The 19,899-nt window shown below is 45.4% G+C and overlaps 1 protein-coding gene across 5 annotated transcripts in view; it reads left to right on the top strand.

Annotated features, from left to right (window-relative positions):
• RRBP1 (ribosome binding protein 1) overlaps positions 1-19,222 on the top strand; it is a 64,549-nt gene extending 45,327 nt beyond the window's left edge. For 2 of the 5 annotated variants that reach the window (XM_006030436.3, XM_025212113.1), the window contains exons 11-24: positions 1,590-1,680; positions 2,621-2,713; positions 3,438-3,530; positions 3,634-3,714; positions 3,932-4,021; positions 4,556-4,648; positions 6,854-6,925; positions 7,247-7,342; positions 7,901-7,984; positions 10,243-10,335; positions 11,611-11,694; positions 14,075-14,173; positions 17,259-17,402; positions 18,710-19,222. In XM_006030436.3, the coding sequence (XP_006030498.1) occupies positions 1,590-1,680; positions 2,621-2,713; positions 3,438-3,530; positions 3,634-3,714; positions 3,932-4,021; positions 4,556-4,648; positions 6,854-6,925; positions 7,247-7,342; positions 7,901-7,984; positions 10,243-10,335; positions 11,611-11,694; positions 14,075-14,173; positions 17,259-17,402; positions 18,710-18,751 (1,255 nt within the window). In that variant the 3' untranslated portion in view covers positions 18,752-19,222. Of the gene's footprint in view, positions 1-1,589; positions 1,681-2,620; positions 2,714-3,437; positions 3,531-3,633; positions 3,715-3,931; positions 4,022-4,555; positions 4,649-6,853; positions 6,926-7,246; positions 7,343-7,900; positions 7,985-8,629; positions 8,805-10,242; positions 10,336-11,610; positions 11,695-14,074; positions 14,174-17,258; positions 17,403-18,709 lie in introns of those variants that run through there. The other 3 variants (XM_006030438.3, XR_003095672.1, XR_003095673.1) reach the window with 3 other exon arrangements.
• Positions 19,223-19,899: the final 677 nt, after the last annotated feature.

The raw sequence follows: 19,899 nt of genomic DNA, 5'->3' as shown, positions 1-19,899 counted from the left end.
CTTCCTAGAACCCAGTATAGGCTTCTCCTGGGGAAATATCTGATAAAACTAAGCTGGTTTGGATGGTGTGTCCACCTTTTTCTGTCCTGAAGTTGGAGCTGTTCACTCAGTGGAAACAGGTCATCACCTAGTGACAAGATGCTGTAATAGCATCCGCTGTACCAGCTACCCCAAAGAGCTGGTAGAGTGTCTGCTCTGCTGGCAGTGTTAATATGCATCTGGGCCCTTAGTAATTTAAGAGTCTTAAAAACATTAGAATAGACTGCAGACTTTTTTGTGGAGATGGGAGGGGGAAACCCTATATTCAGGGACCTGATTGTATGATTTCCAAGCCAGTTTTTTGAAAGAATGTGGGGTATGTGCAAATCCTGTCATAAGGTCTTGGGCTAGGGTTACTTGTTGGAAGTGTTGTGGCGACTGGGATGTTAAACCACTGCATGTGCCTGGTCTGCACTGGAAGCTGTTGGATTTGTTTTGGATTAAGGGGTCTTCCAGGACTTCCATCTCTTTGGAGAGAACATGGTACAAGTCCTTTAAATTGGAGTCAGCTTGAAGCCTAGGCAAAGCTCTCTGAGGTTTGTACAGAGCAGCTGACAAACAACAGTATTTTAAATGCTAAGTGTTAAGCCCCTGCTTAAGTCAGCAGGAGTCTCTGGGAATACAGTACCTCTGAAAAATGTTTCAGTGCTTAAATATAATCAGAGTGAGTTCTTTGGCCCCATATTCTTCAAACTTCCTCAAATGCCTCAGTTCTTGAGAGCCAAGTTGCGCTTCCACATGGGGTGGGGGGGCCTTTGGCAGGGAATTGCTGCTGTTTTGGGAATTGAAGGGAGGCCACACTCCAGAAACAAAAATGGAGACAGCCACAATCTCTAGTGGTGAAAAGTTTGGGTCTTAATTTTTTTCTGAAGCTGCTCTCAATCATTTTAGCCCAGATAAATGTCAGGTAGAGAGTTGGGCTGGACCTAAGCCCATGCTAACCTCAAGGTGTTCTATAGAATTCATGCAGTTTAAAACCTGTATTTTGACTGTGTGGGTTTCATATTGACCATTTTCTGTTTGGATTGTACACTTCTATCTGTACAAGAAAAACTTGGTACTCCCTAAATGCAGCAAGCCAGTGATCTCCCAAAGGGTATTTCATGAAAAATGGGGGGGATCAGGCCCTTGCTCCACCACTTCTACATGGCAGGATTGGTCCACAGACGGGATTTGGCCCACAGACTGGTGAATGAAGTATGCCACAAGTTTTAATCCAGAAAATGTACCCCAAGTATCAAAAGTTTAGGAAACGCTGCAATAAGCCAACAAATTGCATTCAGTGGATGCATTGGCATGCTATCCAGTAATGAGGATAACCTTCCTGCAGTTTCATTTGGGGAAAGAGCTTTGCTTCTTCCATTTATTTCACTTAGGTGGCACGAGTGTATTGTTGCTAATGCAATGTGACTGAACTTCCCTTGGGATCCACAGTAGATGCATCTATTCTGCAAGCGGATTTGGGTGGAATAGATCATGGTCGTGTCTAGGAGAACAACAGAAGGGCGTGTCTCTTTGTTTAATTCTCTCCCATCTATCTTTCATTTCAGACTCCAGGAGAAATCTGACCAAGTCGCCTTGTTGGAAAAGGAAGCCATGGAACTAAAAGAGATAGCTGAGCAGCAGAAAACAAAAAACAATGTGAGTGGTGATAAACCTGGCTCCTTCCTCTGTCACTGAAGTAACTCTAAATGTATTGGAGTATTGCTTTTCGAATCCCCTCTTCTAGTTTTAGTACAAATAAAGCTTTGGATTTTAGGAACCTGCTTGGTCTATTTAACTCTACCCATGGACAGTCTCTAGCCTCAAACAAAACTTTGCAGTGTAATGAGGGATGTGAGAACTTTATTGCTAGGCACTGAGCTCCTGTTAGGGCATAGGGCCAGCAACCTGGTGTCCTTGTTACCAGCTGACTCACTACATGTGATCTTGTTAGATGGGGGACTGTCAGAAAGAGCAATGGAGGGACTTTTTGAAGCCATTTGGTACTGTACTCCTCTGGCTGGCTGGGGTGGAGAAGTACTCCAGCTAGCTCAACTGAATGTCTTCTCCATCCTGTTGAAGGGCTGGAATGCTAGGGACACAGGTTGGTGTCTCATGCAGGAGAGGTTCACTCGCTACTGCTCTGAAATAGGCCTTCTGAAGGCCTGCTTCTGTGTATTCCCTTCCTCCACCCTTGCTGACAAAAGACTGACCTGATGCATTCACCAGCCAGGTGTCCTCTTCAAATATACTTCTTATATTGGGCAGCAGGGCTGTGAGTTGGCTTAATGGCTTGTTAGGAGGCCTGGTAGGCTGCGTTTCAGTAAGGATTTCAAAAGCAAGGCTCCTGCCTGGGTGCATCAGACTGCTGCAATAACTTGATTAATTAGTGGAGAACTAGAGTATAGGGATACCCTCCTACCCCATCCTAGATCTTCAGATACATGCAGAACAGGAGTTCTGAGCAACTGTTTTTGCTTGATAAGAACTCTCTTCAGAGCCACATCATGGTCTTAAACGATTATAGAGCTGAGTAAGCTTTTATGGGGATCTTATGTGGTCTTTGTGGCTCACTGTTCTGTATCTGTCGTCTCAACAGGACCTTCGCGAGAAGAACTGGAAAGCAATGGAAGCATTGGCTACAGCTGAGAGAGCATGTGAAGAAAAGGTGCTTGCTGCTGCCAAAGGAAAAGTGAGTCTTGGTTTTTTTTGTTAGCAACAAGGGCTAATCAGCTGCAGGATTGGGGTCTGCCTTTGTCTTGGAGAACAGTTTTTTCAGTGTCTCTGACTGTACAGATTCTAGGTAACCTTTGCTTTTCTGAAACGTGCTGACCTCTTTGAGCCCTTTCAGTAAACTTTGCTGTAATGGTTTACTTTTGCCTGCTTCTGTGACCCACTCACTTGAACAGCTCTTTCTTCATATGAGGAACAAACAATGCAAAGAAGCAACATTGGATGTGACCTTACATTTTTTTATAACTTTTAACCACCTGAAGGCTGGTGTTAATATCCTTTACAGATCTTGATGTATCCCTGGTGGTAGCAGGGTTATTTATTGGTATATCTTGCAAATGCTTTTTTCAGAGCTGGAAGTAAGAGGATGCCAACAACCCTCTTATTTCTGTGCTTTGGGCTCTGATTGGGAAGATCTTGTGGAATGAGCGCACAGAAGCTTCCCAGAATGGTAGTCCGATTCTTTCTTTTTAATGGTGTGCCAGAGTTGAAACAGTCTACTTGTTCAAATCCCCTCTGTCCCTTTGAAGGTGGAAGTGTGAACCCCCAAGGTGAAGGCCTGCCCCAAGTTGGCTTTTTTTGGACCTCAATGAACTCTAAGCTGAGTATCTGGCCCTAAGCAGGCTGCCAGGGAGGTGCTGTCTCGGCAACTTTAGTTCATGAAATTCTCTGTCTCCTTCCAGGAAGAGTCAGAGCAGCAGCTTGGTGCAGTTCAGGCTCTCACACAGCAGACACTGCTTTCTGCTTTCCCAGAGGTCACAGTCTCCTCACAGCAGGTAGGCGATGATGTTCTCGTACAACTTAAAGGTTCTTGTTGGAATCTATGGGCAGCATTGTGGCCAGATGCTGTAATTTTATCTCTGCTTTGTTAAACCTTAGACTTACAATGAGTGGCTGCGAGAGTTTAAGGAGAAGACTCTGGAAATGCTGAAACAGCAGATGGCAAAGACAGAATCAGTTGTGAGTAAGCTCAGAAATGCCAGGCAGCCATGCTAGGAACTCCTTGATGTCCTGTGGGTAGCTGGGGGAAGGCTGAGTAGCTACTGGAAAAGCTCAAATGGGGAACCCCCCGTAGTGGTAGCATGTGGATGTGTGGGAGAGGGCGTTGGAGGGGAACCCTGGAAAAGTTCTAAGTTTTGGGTGTTTTTGTTTTTTTTTTAATCTTGTTTCCTTCCAGGATTCAGCACTTAAATTACAAGAAGCAGAAGAAGCTCAGAGCACTTTACAAGTACAATGTGAACAATACAGAACCACTCTTGCTGAGACGGTAGGCTAGGTCCATGGTGCTACTTCTTCCTCCCCTCCCCCAATGCCCCGATTTGAAAAGGCTGCTAAGGAGGCAAGATGAACTTCATGCCACCTTCAAAGATGCTAGACAAGCAGTGTACAGCATCTTGCAGCACGCTGTCTGAAGCTGCTGCACAGAGTACTTGCAAACGTTGGTGCCTTTTATTCTGCTTTCAGACAGCGCCTGCTTATAGGTGCTAAAAGACAGCTTATAGAAATAAGCTAGAAATGCCTTTGGAAATGCTGCTGTGCTGTTAATACATCATCATCAGTTTCTTACATTCTTGTAAGAATGTCCCTCCTTTCCCTGCTTTAAACAGCCTGCCCTGTAGAAGTCTCTTTTGCTGCTTAAAGTTCAGTGAGCTCATTGATGTCAGTAAGAAATAGCTGAGCCCATAACTAATTGCCTGAGCCTCCCTGAGAGCTGTTATGCAGAAAAGCTCACACTGCCCCTGTCAAGCCTTCTCTTCTCAGCAGCCTTTCCTCCTTCACACTCCCTCTCCTCTGTGGGCAGGAAGGAATGCTCCAAGCCCTACAGAAGAGTGTGGAAAAGGAGGAGCAGGTGTGGAAAGCAAAACTAACAGTGTCTGAAGAGGAACTTCAAAAGGTATGTTCTGAAGACTCTCTTGTATAGCTGACCGTGGCAACCTGGCTCAGTGTAGCTAGATAGATTGGGTTACTGGTGTATCTACCTTGTAAACTGAGCAAGTGATCATCTTCGTGATCCCATCTGGTTTTTGCCTGAAATACAGGGGGTGGGAAAGGGGAGGCAGTAACAGTGACTCTTTGGCCTGTGAAAGACTCCTCAAAGCTGGAGTCTCCTGAAGTAGCTGAACTGTGTAGGGCACAGGGAATTCCTAGAATGAAGAAAGCTCATGATCATGCTGTCCTCAGTATCGACAGCTCTATTTCAGGGAAGCTTACACCCACACCACCCCACCTGTCCCAGCTGGGTGAACATTGCGAGTTCCTAATTGCAGGGTATAAGAAGTTTTGTCTCTGGCTTAGTTCACTTTGGCCCTCCCACCCATGTTGGTGGAGAACCTCTTCCTCTGCTCATTCCTGGGTTTTGTTTAATGGGGAGTCTTCCATCATGCTCTCACAACTCCCGTTTCTGGAGCTGGTGAAAGCGTATTGTTATTTACCCTCCAACATTTGGATTGGAGCATGGTTTTTAAGGAGCTGCCTTCCTGATCCCAGAATTCACACAGTGGTTTGGAGTCTAGAAGGCCTGGAATCCTTCCTTCCTTTTGTTTGAAGATTGAAGCTGAAAGAACTGGCTAGGTCAAACCAGATGGTGCACACCCCTCTTAGCTAGGCTGGCTTTTTCCCCCTGCTGTTTTTTTGAACACCATCTTCAGAAGAGACTGGCTCTCCCGAAGTCTGGCTGGATGTTGGTGTTGGAGCATATGCTGGTATACTCCAGAGGAGCTGACATCCAAACCACACGCTCTGTGTGCAGTCCTCTCCAGCTGTTGGCCTTGCTGCAGATGCAGTCTCCGCTTGTCTGGTATTAGCTGCTGCCTGCTGAAGAATAGCTGGAGATGGAAAGTGAACAAACTCTTGTGGCTTAGTTGGCATTCGTGAGAACTGGGCTGGGTGGCCTAAACTTGGACAGTTAATTTTTTCCTTGATCTAAATAATATACACTCCAGTAGTTAGTCACTGGAAAGTGACCTACATGCAGCACTGTGGGGCGGGGGTGTCTGTGTGCATTATCTGGGTAGTGTCTTTACTTTTATTCCAGTGATAAGCAGTATAGGTGCCCTGTGCTCTTCTCTAAATTCCCAGCTCTGTGAACTCTTCCACCAAAGTTTGAGAAGAATTAGCCGCATCCATCAAGTAGTGGTGGCTTATGAAACTGAGATCCTGCCAGCCACATTGTGTTCTGTTATGCCTCTGCATGTAATGAAGATAGATGCAGCTGAGCATCCTATGCCATGGCTGCTGTTTTAGAGCTGGTCAAATAAATGTTCCTCCCAACAGAAAGTCAGAGGTCTCCCTGAGCCTAGCAGCCCTCAAGGCCAGCATAGTTAAGGCACAGCTGTGTTTATAGACATTAGTGTGTGGGGGGAGTGATACAGCACCATCTGATGTGGCTGCCTTTTGACTCCCCAGCTTGAGTGACACACTACCCACTTACAGCTGGGTGGACCAGCTGCCTCTTGTGCTAGTCAAGAGCAGGGCTTGAATTCATGGCTGCAGCATGATGTGTGCATTAACAGCTTTGTCACTGCACTCCTTCAGCCCCACAAAAGAAAATTGAATTTCACTTTTTCAGGAGTTCCTCTTTTGGGGGTTTTTTTTTTTTTGTAGTGAGAAGTCTAGGATTTTTGAAAAATCAAACTCTTTTGCACTTTAGATATTTTGGTGGGGTTCAAACCACAACCGTGTTTTGTTCAATTGGTTACTCTCAGCTGAGAACTGCTGACTTTACTGGAGACTCATTTCTTAGAATTCATAGGTTTCATAGACTTTAAGGCTGGAAGGGACCCCACAAGATCATCAGGTCCAGCCCCCCGCCCAAAGGGCAGGAAGTCTGCTGGGTTCAAATGATCCTAGCAAGATAGACATCCAAACATGCCTTAAAGGTGTCCAGAGTAGGTGCTTGCATCACTAGAGAGGGGTGGAACCCTGCTCGTCTCAGATTCCTGGCTGGGTTTTGCCTTCTCCAATTAAACAGCCTCATGGACTGGGGTCCCTTTGCCTAGGCACTGTAAGAACAACAAAAAGACAGTCCTTGTAACTGACAGCTACTGACACTTCCTTTCTTTCCGATTCTTTCTCTTTTGGGTGGCAATGCTTGGTACAGTCCCGAGTCCAAGTGCAATCTCTGGAAGAGGCTGTGGAGAAGCTGAGAGTAGAGCTACAGAACACGGACCAGGTATGGACATCTTGCTGTAGCCTGAAGGAAAGGACTCGTGAGCTTTGACTGGCATCATCTTATGCTGTGCACTCTGGTCTGTCTTTGCTTGTGTGGCAAGAGCGGTGTGTATTGCCTGGTGTGGCAATTTGCTAAGAGTGGTGTGTTTTGCAGGGAGACTGGATTATAACTTTTTCCCTGGAGTAGGTTGGAAGATCTACTCCTGGCTTTCAGAGCACTTTTTTTTTAGCATCATCTTTAGATATGCAAACACCTGAACTACTGCATCTTGAATAATGAAGTCCTTATGCCTTTATTTATTTGTTTATTTGCTTCAATCAGGTAAAGGAATATACTTCTCTTCTGGAAGCACAACTGAAAAGTCACTTGGAAACTGCCAATTCAGAACGCCAGAACTACACAAAGGAAGTTGAAATGGTAAGTGGTGGTTAACTCTTTCTGGGAAAGCAAGGGATTATAAAATTTGTGGCACTGCCCTGAGGAGTGGAGACTACTTAAAATTAGTCAAGAATTTGTATTTAAAGGCAAGCATGTCACAAATTAAAGTACCACACATTCCCAGAGTACCACTCCAGTCCTCTCTCCTTGCCCTATCTGCTGCTCTGCTTTTTGCTCCCTGTATGATCTGCAGTTACTGCATTCTGCCCTGCCTGCCCCCTCCTTGATCTGTGCATGCCATACAGAGGCTGCCAGTGCCTCTTGTGACACCTGTGCTGCAGGCTGACCACCCCTGGTCCCAGTATCTCAAGCCAGGCAAGAGGCATGAGGAGGCTTTCCTGGAAGCATTTTGGGTGGGGCGGGGTGCAGGTGAGCCCTTCTTAGACTGAATTTGAGTATGAGAAGGTGCCAAACCAACAGGAGTTTTGGAAACAGCAGGTGGGAGGAGGGGGAGAGACCAGTACAGTTGTAAATCAACAGATGCTCTCTGTAGATGCTACTCGCTTCCTACTGTGGCTTTTTTTTCTCTTCCTACAGTTGAGGCAACTCTTATCAGAATCCCAGGATCAGCTGGAGGCAGCAAAAACAGAAGCTCAGAAACAAAGCAAGGAGTTGGCACTGGTAATGGTTAACTTTTTTTTCTTTAATGCCCACTTTAAGAGCTAGTCTCTACTAACATAGTTCTGTCTGTGTGAGAGAACTAGAATTGATAGAGTTCTCTTGCCCACCTCCCCTGGCATGGTGGCAGATCATTCTGGTACAAAGATCTTTTACCTCAATTAAAAGGGTTGGGGGCATAAGGATTGAACTGCACATGCCTGCACTGTGAAAACAGGGCCCAATATAAAAGCTGTTTAATGTTGGGAGGGGCAGGCTGGGAAGTCCATGTGTCTGAATAACCACATCTTATGCGCCCATGGTGCTGATGAATCTCCTTCTATAAAGACCCTTACAAACCTCTGCTTAAATCAACATAAGGTCTTCTCAAGAGCTGCTTTGGACTGAAATGCCCTTTGCATGATCTGGCAGCCTCTAGGTGGGGTGGGGAGGCAGAATGACAGGAGAGGGTGGCGTGAAATACTTGTGCCACAAATCCTCTTCTACCGGGCTTCAGGCCTTTGTAACAAAGTTGGATTCCTCAGTGCTTCAGCCACACCAGATTTTTTTTGAAGGTGGAAACCTGATTTGGAGACAAGGACCAACTTTAAATGTTTGCTTTGAAAAATGATTCAGCTTCTTAAATTTGCTTTTACCCTTGCCATGGAGGTAACTGTTATGGATGGAGAGAGCTGAACAGACTTGCTGGTCTGTAAGGACACCCAGCCAGCACTTCAGCTGTACTGCGGTGTCTTCAGAATGGCAATAGCAGGTCGTCCTTTGAAGCGACTTGGGGCAAGTGGCACATCACTTGAATGGATTTGAGGTTCAACATCAGGATTAAGTAATTGCAACAAATTGATTCTATGTACATTACTCACTCACACTTGACTTTATAAGGAACCTTATGGTTACATGTTGGGAAAATGGCAATTGTACTTTTTTTTTTAAGTCACTGGGGACTTAGCAGATTTAAACTAAGTTTAGCTAATAGCCCTTCCTGGCATTTAAAAAAAAAAAAAAAAAAAAAAAAAAAAAAGTGACAAGGTTATACTGGCCTTTCTTAGCTTGAGGGCTTGACTGCAACCTTAATAGTCTTCTTGCATGTGTACCAATATGCTCCTTTTTTGATCTGCCCCTGTCTTCAGACCTAAGAGGAGGATGCCTGGTGAATCTGGAATCCATAGGCTATGAAAAGAGCCAGCAGCTTGTGGCACAAGATTTTCTTCAGTATGGAAATTGCTGATAGGGCATCTTTGAAATGCTTGACCTTCTAGGAACCCAATCCCTCAGTATAAGGGGAAATGGCCAAGGGGGAATATTTTTGTGAAGGAGCCAGCAGTAGTGTCAGTCCCAGACTTTCAGAAATCATGAATTTGACTTAAATTATGATCTTGAATGGACACTAACTACTTATTGGCCTTCTGATGTTGAGAGCTTTTTGAGGGAACACCTTTTTAGAGTCCCCTTCTCCCAAGCAGGACTGGAGATTTTGCCTTTTTTTAAAAAGAGGGGCTCATAGTAGAAATTGGGAAGCCCTTTAAGGTTAATGAAGTGGGAGACTGGACTCAATTGTCCAAAGGGCCTTTCCAGTGCAGTGAGCATAGGAACACTGAAATGGTCCCATAAATGCATGGTTGCAGATCCTGGGGCTTTAGGGAAGACTAAATGGCAAAAGTCTGGCTAACAGTGATTTGACAACCCAGATTTACCTCTTTATAAATGGACAGAAGCAGGGCAAATCTAAATGATTATATCTCCCTGAGTGAGATGCCATTTGTGGCCTAGCTGGTTACTCTTTGGAATGCTGAAATCCCACCATGCATTTGAAGCGCAATCATCTAGCTCATTAAGCAAGCTGGTGCAGATCTATACCATTTAGGGAACTTGCCTCTGGGAAGCAATTAGATTTAATCTAATTAACTTCAGAAGCAATTGTGAATATTGAGCAGGTGTGTTTTCCTCGAACAATTTTCTCATTTCCCCCCTCCCCCCCCCCCCCCCCCCCGCTTGTGCAGATCAGGACCCTTGCTGAAGAACAGTTTATAGTGCAAACCTTAAGGTTCAGTACCCATGTGTCCATCAAATTGCAATGCTCTATGAATGAGTTGTGAATTGCTGATCAAGCAGAAGCTTAACTTGCTGGTTGGGGTGACCTTGTCCTTCAGAACGGAAGCAAGGACACATTAAATTTTTGTTTTGCCTTCAAGTGTAGGTGTCCTTCAGACCACCTTGACAGCTGCTGCAGGTAACTGAGCCACACTTGCTGGTCCTTGTTTCAGGTCAGGCAGCAGTTGAGTGAAATGAAGAACCATGTGCAGGATGGAGAAGTAGTTGGGTTACAGGCTGACCAAAACGAGCACAAGCCTCTCGAGGTTAGGGTGGTGAGATCCCTGTGTATCCCAAGACGCTGATTAACCATTACACCTGTCCCGTCTCCCCAGCTGTTCCTGCATGATAACAGCACATGGCTTCACTGATGGCTGTTGTGAATGTATTGAATGAAGTGGGGGGAGGAGTGTCGTGGTGCTCTTGTTGAGGTGATTAACTTTGTGAATGGCGTAACAGGAGAGGAAGAAGTGATGTTACCCTGGGCCAGCTCGAAATGTTAAAGAGACTATCTAAAAACCTCCAGCTCTCAGATAAGGGTGGTGGCCTTACAATACAGGGGCTCTGCTTTGCCAGGCTACCCAGATGCAGCAAAACAGATGCAGCTCTCTGTCACAAGGACTGAATAGACAGCAGAGAGGGAAGGAAGTACCATTCTTTACTTGAGTTAGGGCAGAGAGGAAAGGTATTTGTGTCCCCTCTTGTTGGTCTAAAAGGGGGAGGGTGGAGAAGGAAACTGGAGTCATGGCTTTGCTCTGGAGAGAGAATTGTTTTTTGGGAGGAGGGCTGCTATCAGCAAACTTTTCCACCCCCAGTGGCTTTAGGGCATCAGGGACTGGAAGTCAAGCGGGCAGGGAGTGCTGAGGGGGGAGGTGCACTCAGCCCCTTACTAGGAGGACTCATTACTCCCCCATACCCTTCTATCTTTGGCTGGATGTTACTGGTTGCTTCAGTTTTTATTGTCTCACCCCCTTCCCTCATGCGAGACCCCAAAGGGTGGGGGCTTCCTGGGTTTGAGGCTAGAGCTCACAGAGGAGAAAGGATACCCATATGCTCATTTAACCAGAGTTGGGTTAGGTCCAGTAGGTGAGACTGTCACCACTAATACCTCTTCTGTAGCTTACTGACACCACTATCTGTGTTGCCTGCTCCTTAGGCCCTAACCCTCTTCACTGTGGAGCCTTCCCCAAGGCGCTGTTTTATTGTCTTTGTGTTGGGAGAGCTGCCAGCTAAATCTGTATGTCCCAGTCTGATCTGACTGCTCCAGCCCAAATTTAATGGGGGCTCTGTAGGTAGAGCCAGTGTCCAGTCTCCCACCAGGAGTTGGCATGGTCTGGAGATGGAAAACTACTAGCTGTACATTTCCTTTAGCTGAATCTTGACCTTTGCCAAAGGGGGAAGCTTTGAGGGAAGTGGGACCTGGCAGTTGGCTCTCAGGGCTTTGGGGAAAGCTCTGGGTTTTGTGTCTCTCTTCTAGCTTTCAAGTTAAATCCCTGCAGTTGATTGGTGTTCCTGATTTAAGGACTTCTTTTCTTTTGTAGTTGAAAACTCAACTGGAACAAACAGAAGCAAACTTGGATAGTGAGCAAGTGCTGAGGCAGAAGCTAGCACTGGAGCTGGAAGAAGTAAGTCTCCATCCCTGAGAGAGAGGAGGGGTGACTGCTGTTGGCCAAAAACAGATCTTGCACCTAGAGAAGCAGGTCTGTGCGCAACCTGGTGGCAGAAATGAAGCTCGGACATGAGACCTTACATAATCCCTCATACAGCAGGGTTCTGTGTCCTTTCCCCACTGAATCTCTTGTTGCCTCCATATGAAGGTGATCAGACTAAGGGGTTATGATCTAATCCGATAGTTATTTAGTCTAAAACACAAAGCAGAAAGGCCCATAACCTTTTAACCCTTCTGACAATGCCAAAGAACCAATGGGATAGTAATAAAGGTAGCGAAAATGGTTTGTCAAATCTAATGCTTTGCTCTGAAGCTTGTTTCCGCGCATCAAGTAATTTTCTTTTAGGGTTACAATGATGGAGAGTATAATATGAATATGCCACTTCCTAAAATATTTGTCATCTTCCTGTTGGCAAAATATTTAAGTATCCAAAGCTGCAGTAACAAACCTCAAGTTGTATTTGCCTACAGGCAAATATCTACCCCCAGATCCTCTTTCACAGCCATTTGGGAATTGTCCTGTATTTTTCCCCTGAGTAGCAACTTGATGAGACTTTTTTTGAGGACCCAAGCTAAGGTGTTTATTAATGGCTAGGTGCTTGACACTGAGAGCTGAGGTCCCTTCATAAGGTGTCCATTTGGGCCCCTAAAACACCTACTTGCCTCAAATGTAGATATGCGTTACCTACACTGTAGGCCATCAGCCAGGGTTCCTTTCTTTAGCAATTTTTCACACCCTGTTGTATTCCACGCTGTTTCCCTTCCCTACTAAAGAAGCCCTGAAGACTCCTCCTTTTTTCTCTCTGTATTTGATGTGCAGGAAATTACTCTCACAGCTGGGAAATGTTGGCTGTCACGTTTGGAATTCCTTTATTTTTTTCTCCCCCTGCATGCTTCCCCCCTCCCCCCAAGAAAAAAAGAAACGCAAACAAAAACTGCTTTCCAAATAGCTTTCAAATAAGCTTTTTATCTTGAGCCTGAATAATGGGATATGAGTCTATTGTATTGAGGGAAAGGAGGACTGGCTGTCTCTGGAGAGAGAGCTTTCCTTTATCACCACCCCATGAAGAGCAGGAAGAGAAGGGGCAGGACTGAGCTAGCCCTGCGAGCAGGTGCTGGCTACCCCAAGTTTTTGTTTAAATGAATGCAGTTTCTGAAATTCCTGCTTTCCAACATGGCCACCATGGAATGGGGTGAGACTTGGGGTGCTCTTTGACCCCCTCTTCTACCCCCAAACACACAACCAGCACTGATGCCTGATACTTAAGATGGATGTCTGTTTTTTGGAGCGTAAACCCATAGGCAAAATCCAACGTCAAGGCCTAGCCACAGCAGCTGGTTTCTAGGAGCAGTCTGCCATAGAATCAGAAAATTCAGGTAAAAAGGGACCTCTGAAGGTCATCTGGTTTAACCCCCTGCTCAAAGCAGGACAGTCCTGAACTAGATCATCTCACCCAAGGCTGAGTCTAGCTGAGTCTTTAAAAACCTCCAAGAATAGAGATTTCACCATCTCTCTGGGTGACCTGCTCCAGTGCTTCACCACCCAGCTAGTGAGGGTTTTTCCTAATATCCAACCTAAACTTCCCTTGCTGCAGCTTGAGACCATTGCTCCTTGTTCTGTCATCTGCCACCACTGAGAACAGTCTAATTCCATCTTCTTTGGACCCACCCTTCAGGTAGTTGAAGGCTTTGATCAATTCCCCCCTCAGCCTTCTCTTTGGCAGACTAAATAAGCCCAGTTCTCTCAGCCTTGCCTCAGAAGTGTGTGTGTGTCTACACATGCACTTTAATGTGCATTTAAGTGTCACAAAAGTGCTTTAGCTAATGTGCGTTAACATAGGCTAACGTGCCTTTTTCTAGTACCTCGTAGTGGAGGTACTGAATTTTAATGCACATTAGTAAAAGCGCACAGAGGAATGTGTAGGTGAGCCACAGCACTCTGCTGGGCTCTCCAACTTCCTTCTGTTGTGGGGTGGGAACTACACAGTACTCTAGATGTGGCCTTACCCAGTTTTCCATTTGTGGGGGGGAAGGGGAATGCAGAGGACACTGGTGGTCAGGAAGAGTTTCTAATGCTCATACTGAGATCAGGGTGCTCATGTTCAACAGTCATCTGATGGTCATATACCTGCTGTAGCATAGTACAGCTGTCCATAGATGACAGAACTGGAAATAGCTACAGCCCTCAGGCCTAGGCTTCAGAGCAGCTAACCTTTCCTGGGCAGAGCCATTTATAGCCTACTTTTTTTATACTTTTCCAAGATCACTACCTAGGCCATTCTAGCATCTCCCAGTCAGCTGGGTAAGGCGTAACCTGTGCAATTCTCACCCTCCAGGCTCAGAATGCAGTATACTGTTTGCAAGTTGAACTCGAGAAGCTGAGGTCTCCTGAAAATGTGGCATCCTCTGGGATGGAAGAGGCACAGCAGCTCAAGGTAATGCTGTGCAAATGACACCTGTGAGCCAAGAAAGGCAAATGACTTGTCACAACCAGGCAGGGCCTAGTTCTGGTCTGTCTGGCTGCAGAAGCAGCATGCCTGTACCTCAGCTGATCAGGAGAACATAAGACCTGTCACTTACTGGGTCAGACTGTTGGTCCATCTTTCTCAGTATCCTGTGTCTTACAGTGGCAGAGAGTGGGTGCTACAAGGGAGAGTGAACTGGGTATGACCAGGGTTTTATCCACTTTTCCTCTCGCTTGCAGCCTCCAGCATTTAAGCTCTCAGAAATTCTGATCCAGAGGCTATATTCCTGACTCCTATACCCAATGGCTACTGATGCACCTTTAGATCCAAGAATTTGTCCAATCCTTTTTTTGAATCTGGCTAGACTGTCAGCTTCCCCAACACCTGGTGGCAATGAGTTCCACATTGTAATTACACACAGTGTGGAAGAAAACTTTTTTATTTAAAACTTAGTACCTACTAGTTCCATTTTGTAACCCCTAGTTCTTTTATCATGAGAGAAAGTAAATAATAAATCCTTATTTACTTTCTCTTCACCATTTAGTATTTTGTAAACCCATATGTTTCGAACCATGCTCCAAGATGGACTTGAGACGTGGCCCTAGTGCTAGGTGCCATGGGGCAGGGGGTAGGTCTGGGGTTGGATGAAGCCTGATCAAGGCCACTGTAAATAGGGTTCCTGGGGCATCCCAGTACACAGAGGGTGTCATTTTTATTTTGTTCTTTGCTTCTGCAGCAGCCCAGAATGCAAGTGGTATAAAGCAGTGACACCTCCCACTCCCTCCTGCCCCCTGCCCATGTTGGACCTAACACACAGCACGGCAAGCTGGTGCCAGGGGGCCTGTGTTTTAAGGTCTAGCTAGCTAATCAGGAGCTGGGTACAGAACATGGTGTAGTCAAGCTCACTGCTCTTGCTGCACTGGCCCTGGATGAGGATTTTCTCTCTCATGTTGTACTGTACTGACAGCCTGCTAACCCCCAATTAAGGGCTGTCCTTAAATTTCTGCTCATCCTCAGCTAGGACATGGCCCATAACTCATAAGGTGGCACAGGAGTTAAACAAGGGTGGGGAGGAATTAAGCCTGATACTGCTTCTGCCTTCTGGCCTGACATGGGTGAAAGGGAGAGCTCCACACCTTGGAAATGGACATCCAAGATGTCCTTCTTATGCTGCCTAGTCAGCCTTGCAAGAAAAGGAATGGACCCCACCCTCCCCCCTTCACCCCCACTTGCTGCTCTGACTTGGCGTCTAATGTCTCTAGTGGGTTATGGAATAGAGAAAATCCCACACAATTTACTGATTCGTTTTGATGCACTGGCTGGGGGAGTAGTTAGCTGATTGCACGATTTCACAATGATTACACACTTAATTCATACAACACAATTTTATTTTAAAACTCTTTGCTATGTATATAACACTGCTTAGCTTTAAGAAACACCACAAACATTAAAAACACAATAATTACATATATCAGAAACAATGCTCCGAATGCACTTCCTTCCCAAACAATGCTATAAGAATTAGTGTTACAAAAACAACTACAGTTACAACTAAAAGTTAAATTTGAATCAATACTATTATTTTTCATAATATACTTACAATCCTAGAATTCCGAGAAGCCAAATACCAAAATATGGTTTCATTCCTCCGTAGTACGATTTAATGGGTTGGCCTCAGTAGTACGGTTCAATGGGCTCGCCTCAGTAGTACGGTTCAATAGGCTGGCCTCAGCAATATGATTCAATGAGGTGGGCTCAGCAGTGATAGGGCTAAGTCCCCTTCCTTCAGTCCCTTTTGGGCGCTCCGCAGCTTCAGTGTGAACTAAGAGATTCGTGTTCACGGAGAGGTTGGGTCAGGTGATCAATCTGGTCCGGGCTACACTTGCGATTCTTCCTTCGTTGTTCTGCAAGTGAAGTCACCTCCAAATTGGGACAGTAAGTTACAGTTTTTATTGAGTGAGCTGCCGTCAGTGGGCTCCTCCTACTCAATTTGTCACTACTCCCAAATTTGGGCTCGGATCTTACTCAACAGAAATGACCTTTGTTGAGCATTTTAAATTGCTCTTGGGGAGACTTCTTCCATATCACTGTAAATACCTTTTTTTTTTACCAATTTGGTTAAAAGGCCTTAGGCTTTGATGTCTCGGAATTCAGGATATTTGCTCTCTTTGTAAAAGACTTCTAAAGATACAATTTAAATTAAGGCTTTAAGTGAAGTTAGGACATTTTTCACATAGTCCCAAAACAATGAACTAGATAAGGAGATAAATCCTATCTTCTTCCTGAAACTGGCTAATGGGCAGCCTTTACAAACATTCAAACTATTTCATTCAATATGACATAGTGGTGAGACATGGAGTGCAGACACATGACACTTCTTATTCGAGATTTAATTTTTCCCTAGACTTTACTCTTCAGCAACTTACTGCAGAGTAAAGAGCAGCCATGCAACCAATTCTCTCAAGGTGATTGCCTGCAACAAGTGCTATCAGCATAACATGGACAGGGCAGCATGACTTGGGGCAGTGGAGGGGTATGGTGGAAAAATAACAGCTGCTGCCATGGCCACATAGTCATGCCAGAAGTAAAGCAGGAGCCAGAAGTTTTTGCTGTCGCCATTCGTCCCGCTGCCCTGAGCACCCTGCCACCTTAAGTCTCTAGGTCCTACTACCATGCCTGGCCACTAGGTGGAATGTGAACCAGTCTGCACTGAACAGACAGCTACTTGGGTGAGCTCAACCAAGAGACCAGGCACCTGATTAGCAAACTTCTCATTACAGAGCAAAATCTAGTTACATATAGTGTGTGTGTCCCCACCCTAGATCACCATTGATGTTTGCTGCCAAAGCAGGTCTCCATGCTGTATCCTTGTGCAGAGGCTTAGGAGAGCCCTTTTCAGAAGGGAGTTGGGGAAGACCTGGCATCTGGGAGAGGGGTGGGGGGCGCAGCCTCCCACGCTGATCTTATGAACGCTGGTGCACCCTCCAAAGGGATTGGGGTTCAATTGGTAGATGATAATTTGGGATGATGGCTTTTCTTCATCTACTGTGTGTAGGAAAGGCTTGAAAAGGAAAAGAAATTAACAAAGGACTTGGGACGAGCTGCGACCAAGCTCCAAGAGCTGTTGAAGATTACCCAGGAACAGTTGGGGAAGGAAAGAGAAACGGTGAAGAAATTGAAAGAGCAGCTTCAGGAAACGGTACTTCCTTGTCTGTGTGTCAAAACTGTGTGTTTGCGGTGGTAGTCTTAAAAACATGAAAGAAGGCTGGAAGAATGAGGTCCACTCTAGATTAGAGAAGAAAAAACTGGTGGAGGACTTGGTAGGTCCTCAAACCTACAAAGGGTAATTTATAAAGAGGGGAGGAACTACTATTCTGGCCCAAAGGGAAAAGGACAAGAAGGAATGGGCTTAAATTGTTGCAAGACAGATTTAGGCTGACTATTAAAACTCTGAGGTGGTTCAGCACTGGAACGGATTCCCTATAGAGGTAGTAGAATCTCCATTCCTGGAAGTTTAAGTGCAGACTGCACAAATTTTTGACTGATATGGATTAAATGGGTACAGTCCTGCCTTGAGCAGGGTGTTGAACTAGATGACCTCCTGAGGTCCTTTTCAGCCTTACTTTTTCTATGCTTTTGTGCCCCTCTTTCCTGAGGTGAGGGTTGATTGGAGGCAGCATGTAGGGGAGGCTGCCCCTGAAATGAACAAACCAGACAAAGGGTGGGGGTTCTGTCCTCCATTTTGCATAATACGTAACAAAGGCTTGGAGATGGAAATAACCTTGCTCATGGTCATGTGGGAGGATTTGTAGCAGACCTAGGTCTCCTGAGCCCAGTCCTGGGCTATAACCAGTACCTTGAAGTTTACTCTTCAACAGGCTGATACAGATGCCGGGCAAGGGATGAGGTAATGTATTGTGCATATGCGCGCGCACACACACACACGCGCGCGCGGGAACTCCTACAAGAGTACACCCTATATTAGCTAAGCTTATCTTGGCCATCTCTTTTGTAGAGTTGGGGAGGGAAATAGATTCTTTTTCCTCCTCAATTTTGTCTAGAATTACAGCTTTATTTGAAAAGCCATGCTGAGGGCAGGATCTGACCAGAAGAGTGTTGGCTTAACACCGGAGTTAGAGGTTCTTGAAGCTAGGTGCTGCAAAAAGTCTCTTTCTGATGTAATTATTCAACAAAACTTTTGTTGCTTCAATTCTGTGTGTGTCTTGGCCTGTCTACGCATGCACTTTTTAATGTGCATTAGCCTATGTTAATATGCATTAGTGTCACAAAAACTGTACTTTTAGCTAATGTGCATTAACATAGGCCAGTGTGCCTTTTTTTTTTTTAGTACTTCACAATAGAGGTACTAAATTTTTTAATGGGTATTAGCAAAAGCGTATTAATGAACTTGTAGATGTGCCCGTGTGTGAATCACACTGCAATAACCTATCTTTTTTTTTTTTTTTTTTTACTGCTTCCTTTCTTGCCCCCTCCCATCCCCTGCAGGGAGAAGATAATGATGGTTCAAAAGAAGGCACTTCTGTCTGATCAGGTGGAGATCAAGAACTTGCTATTCAGCTTACCAAAATGCCTTACACATTCCTAAAATATACGCTCAATTTACTGTAGCTAAAGATACAAGCCATTAGTGACCCAAAAACCTCCTAGTCCCAAAACATAAACAGAGAATCCAAGTAAACCCTACAGACATGCATTTGTAAAGGAATCTTCATACTGTTTTGTACAACGGTTCCCTTGGCCGAGCTCTGACTGCATCAGGAAGCCAGTCCCAAGCCTTACCTTCTGTAGCAATGGAATCCATGAATGTGTGAAAAGGGAAGATTGTTTGTACATCAATTGGTGCAATTTCTTATCCTCGCTTTTGGGAGTGAGAGGAAGTCCGAAATTAAGGCCCGCACCCTCAGTGGAGGAACACCTCTGCTGGGGGAGATGGCTGTTCAGTAACTGTCCTTTATGAATTTCTGGGTGTTAATGCAATTAAACAGATGTTGTAGCTGACTGAGGGTTGACTTGGTCCTTCATTTGCTGTAGCTGGCTGATGGTTTGGAATATGTGAAGAGCTGCGACATCTGTCACAGATGTAACCCCTTCTCAGCCCACAGGATGAGGAGGAAGAGAAGCAGCCCCTCTTGGTTGGGACAGGAGCAGAAGGCACAACAGCACAAAGTGCCTAGCTCTCTTGTGGGAGGTGGTGTGAGATCTTTGTCTTGAGGTCTTCTGTATGAGAGGCTCTGATAACTCCTTCCACAAAAGTCCACCCTGGATGTAATCAGTGAAACCCTTACAAACTGCTTCCCTGTATCCAGCAGTCATTGCCTTACTGTTTTCATGGCCCTAAGATCTTCCTGTGCATGAGGTGCTGGTAGGGCTGTGTCCTTTATGACGGGGTACCAGGTGATGTAGGCATAGTTTAGAGATGATCCTGCCTTGAATGGAGGTTGGACCAGTTCCCTCCCAATCCTACTTTTCTAGGATTCTAGGGTATTTTTACATGTGCAAGTGCCACAGCTCCGGGTGCTTTGAAACCTCTTTGAAAAGCAGCCGGTATTGCAAAGCTTGCAGTTGTATAAGTGGTGAAATGCGTGTCAATGCTGAGAAAATGGCAGCGGCGCACTTTGAACTAAAACACCTTAAAGTGCTTTAGTTCAAAAGTGCACTGCCACCATTTTCTGCAC

This window comes from Alligator sinensis, unplaced genomic scaffold (genome assembly GCF_000455745.1).
Source record: "Alligator sinensis unplaced genomic scaffold, ASM45574v1 scaffold21_1, whole genome shotgun sequence".
Taxonomy (NCBI): Eukaryota; Metazoa; Chordata; order Crocodylia; family Alligatoridae; genus Alligator; species Alligator sinensis.
Note: the sequence above shows the minus strand (reverse complement) of the source record. Positions and strands in the feature narration are given on the sequence as shown.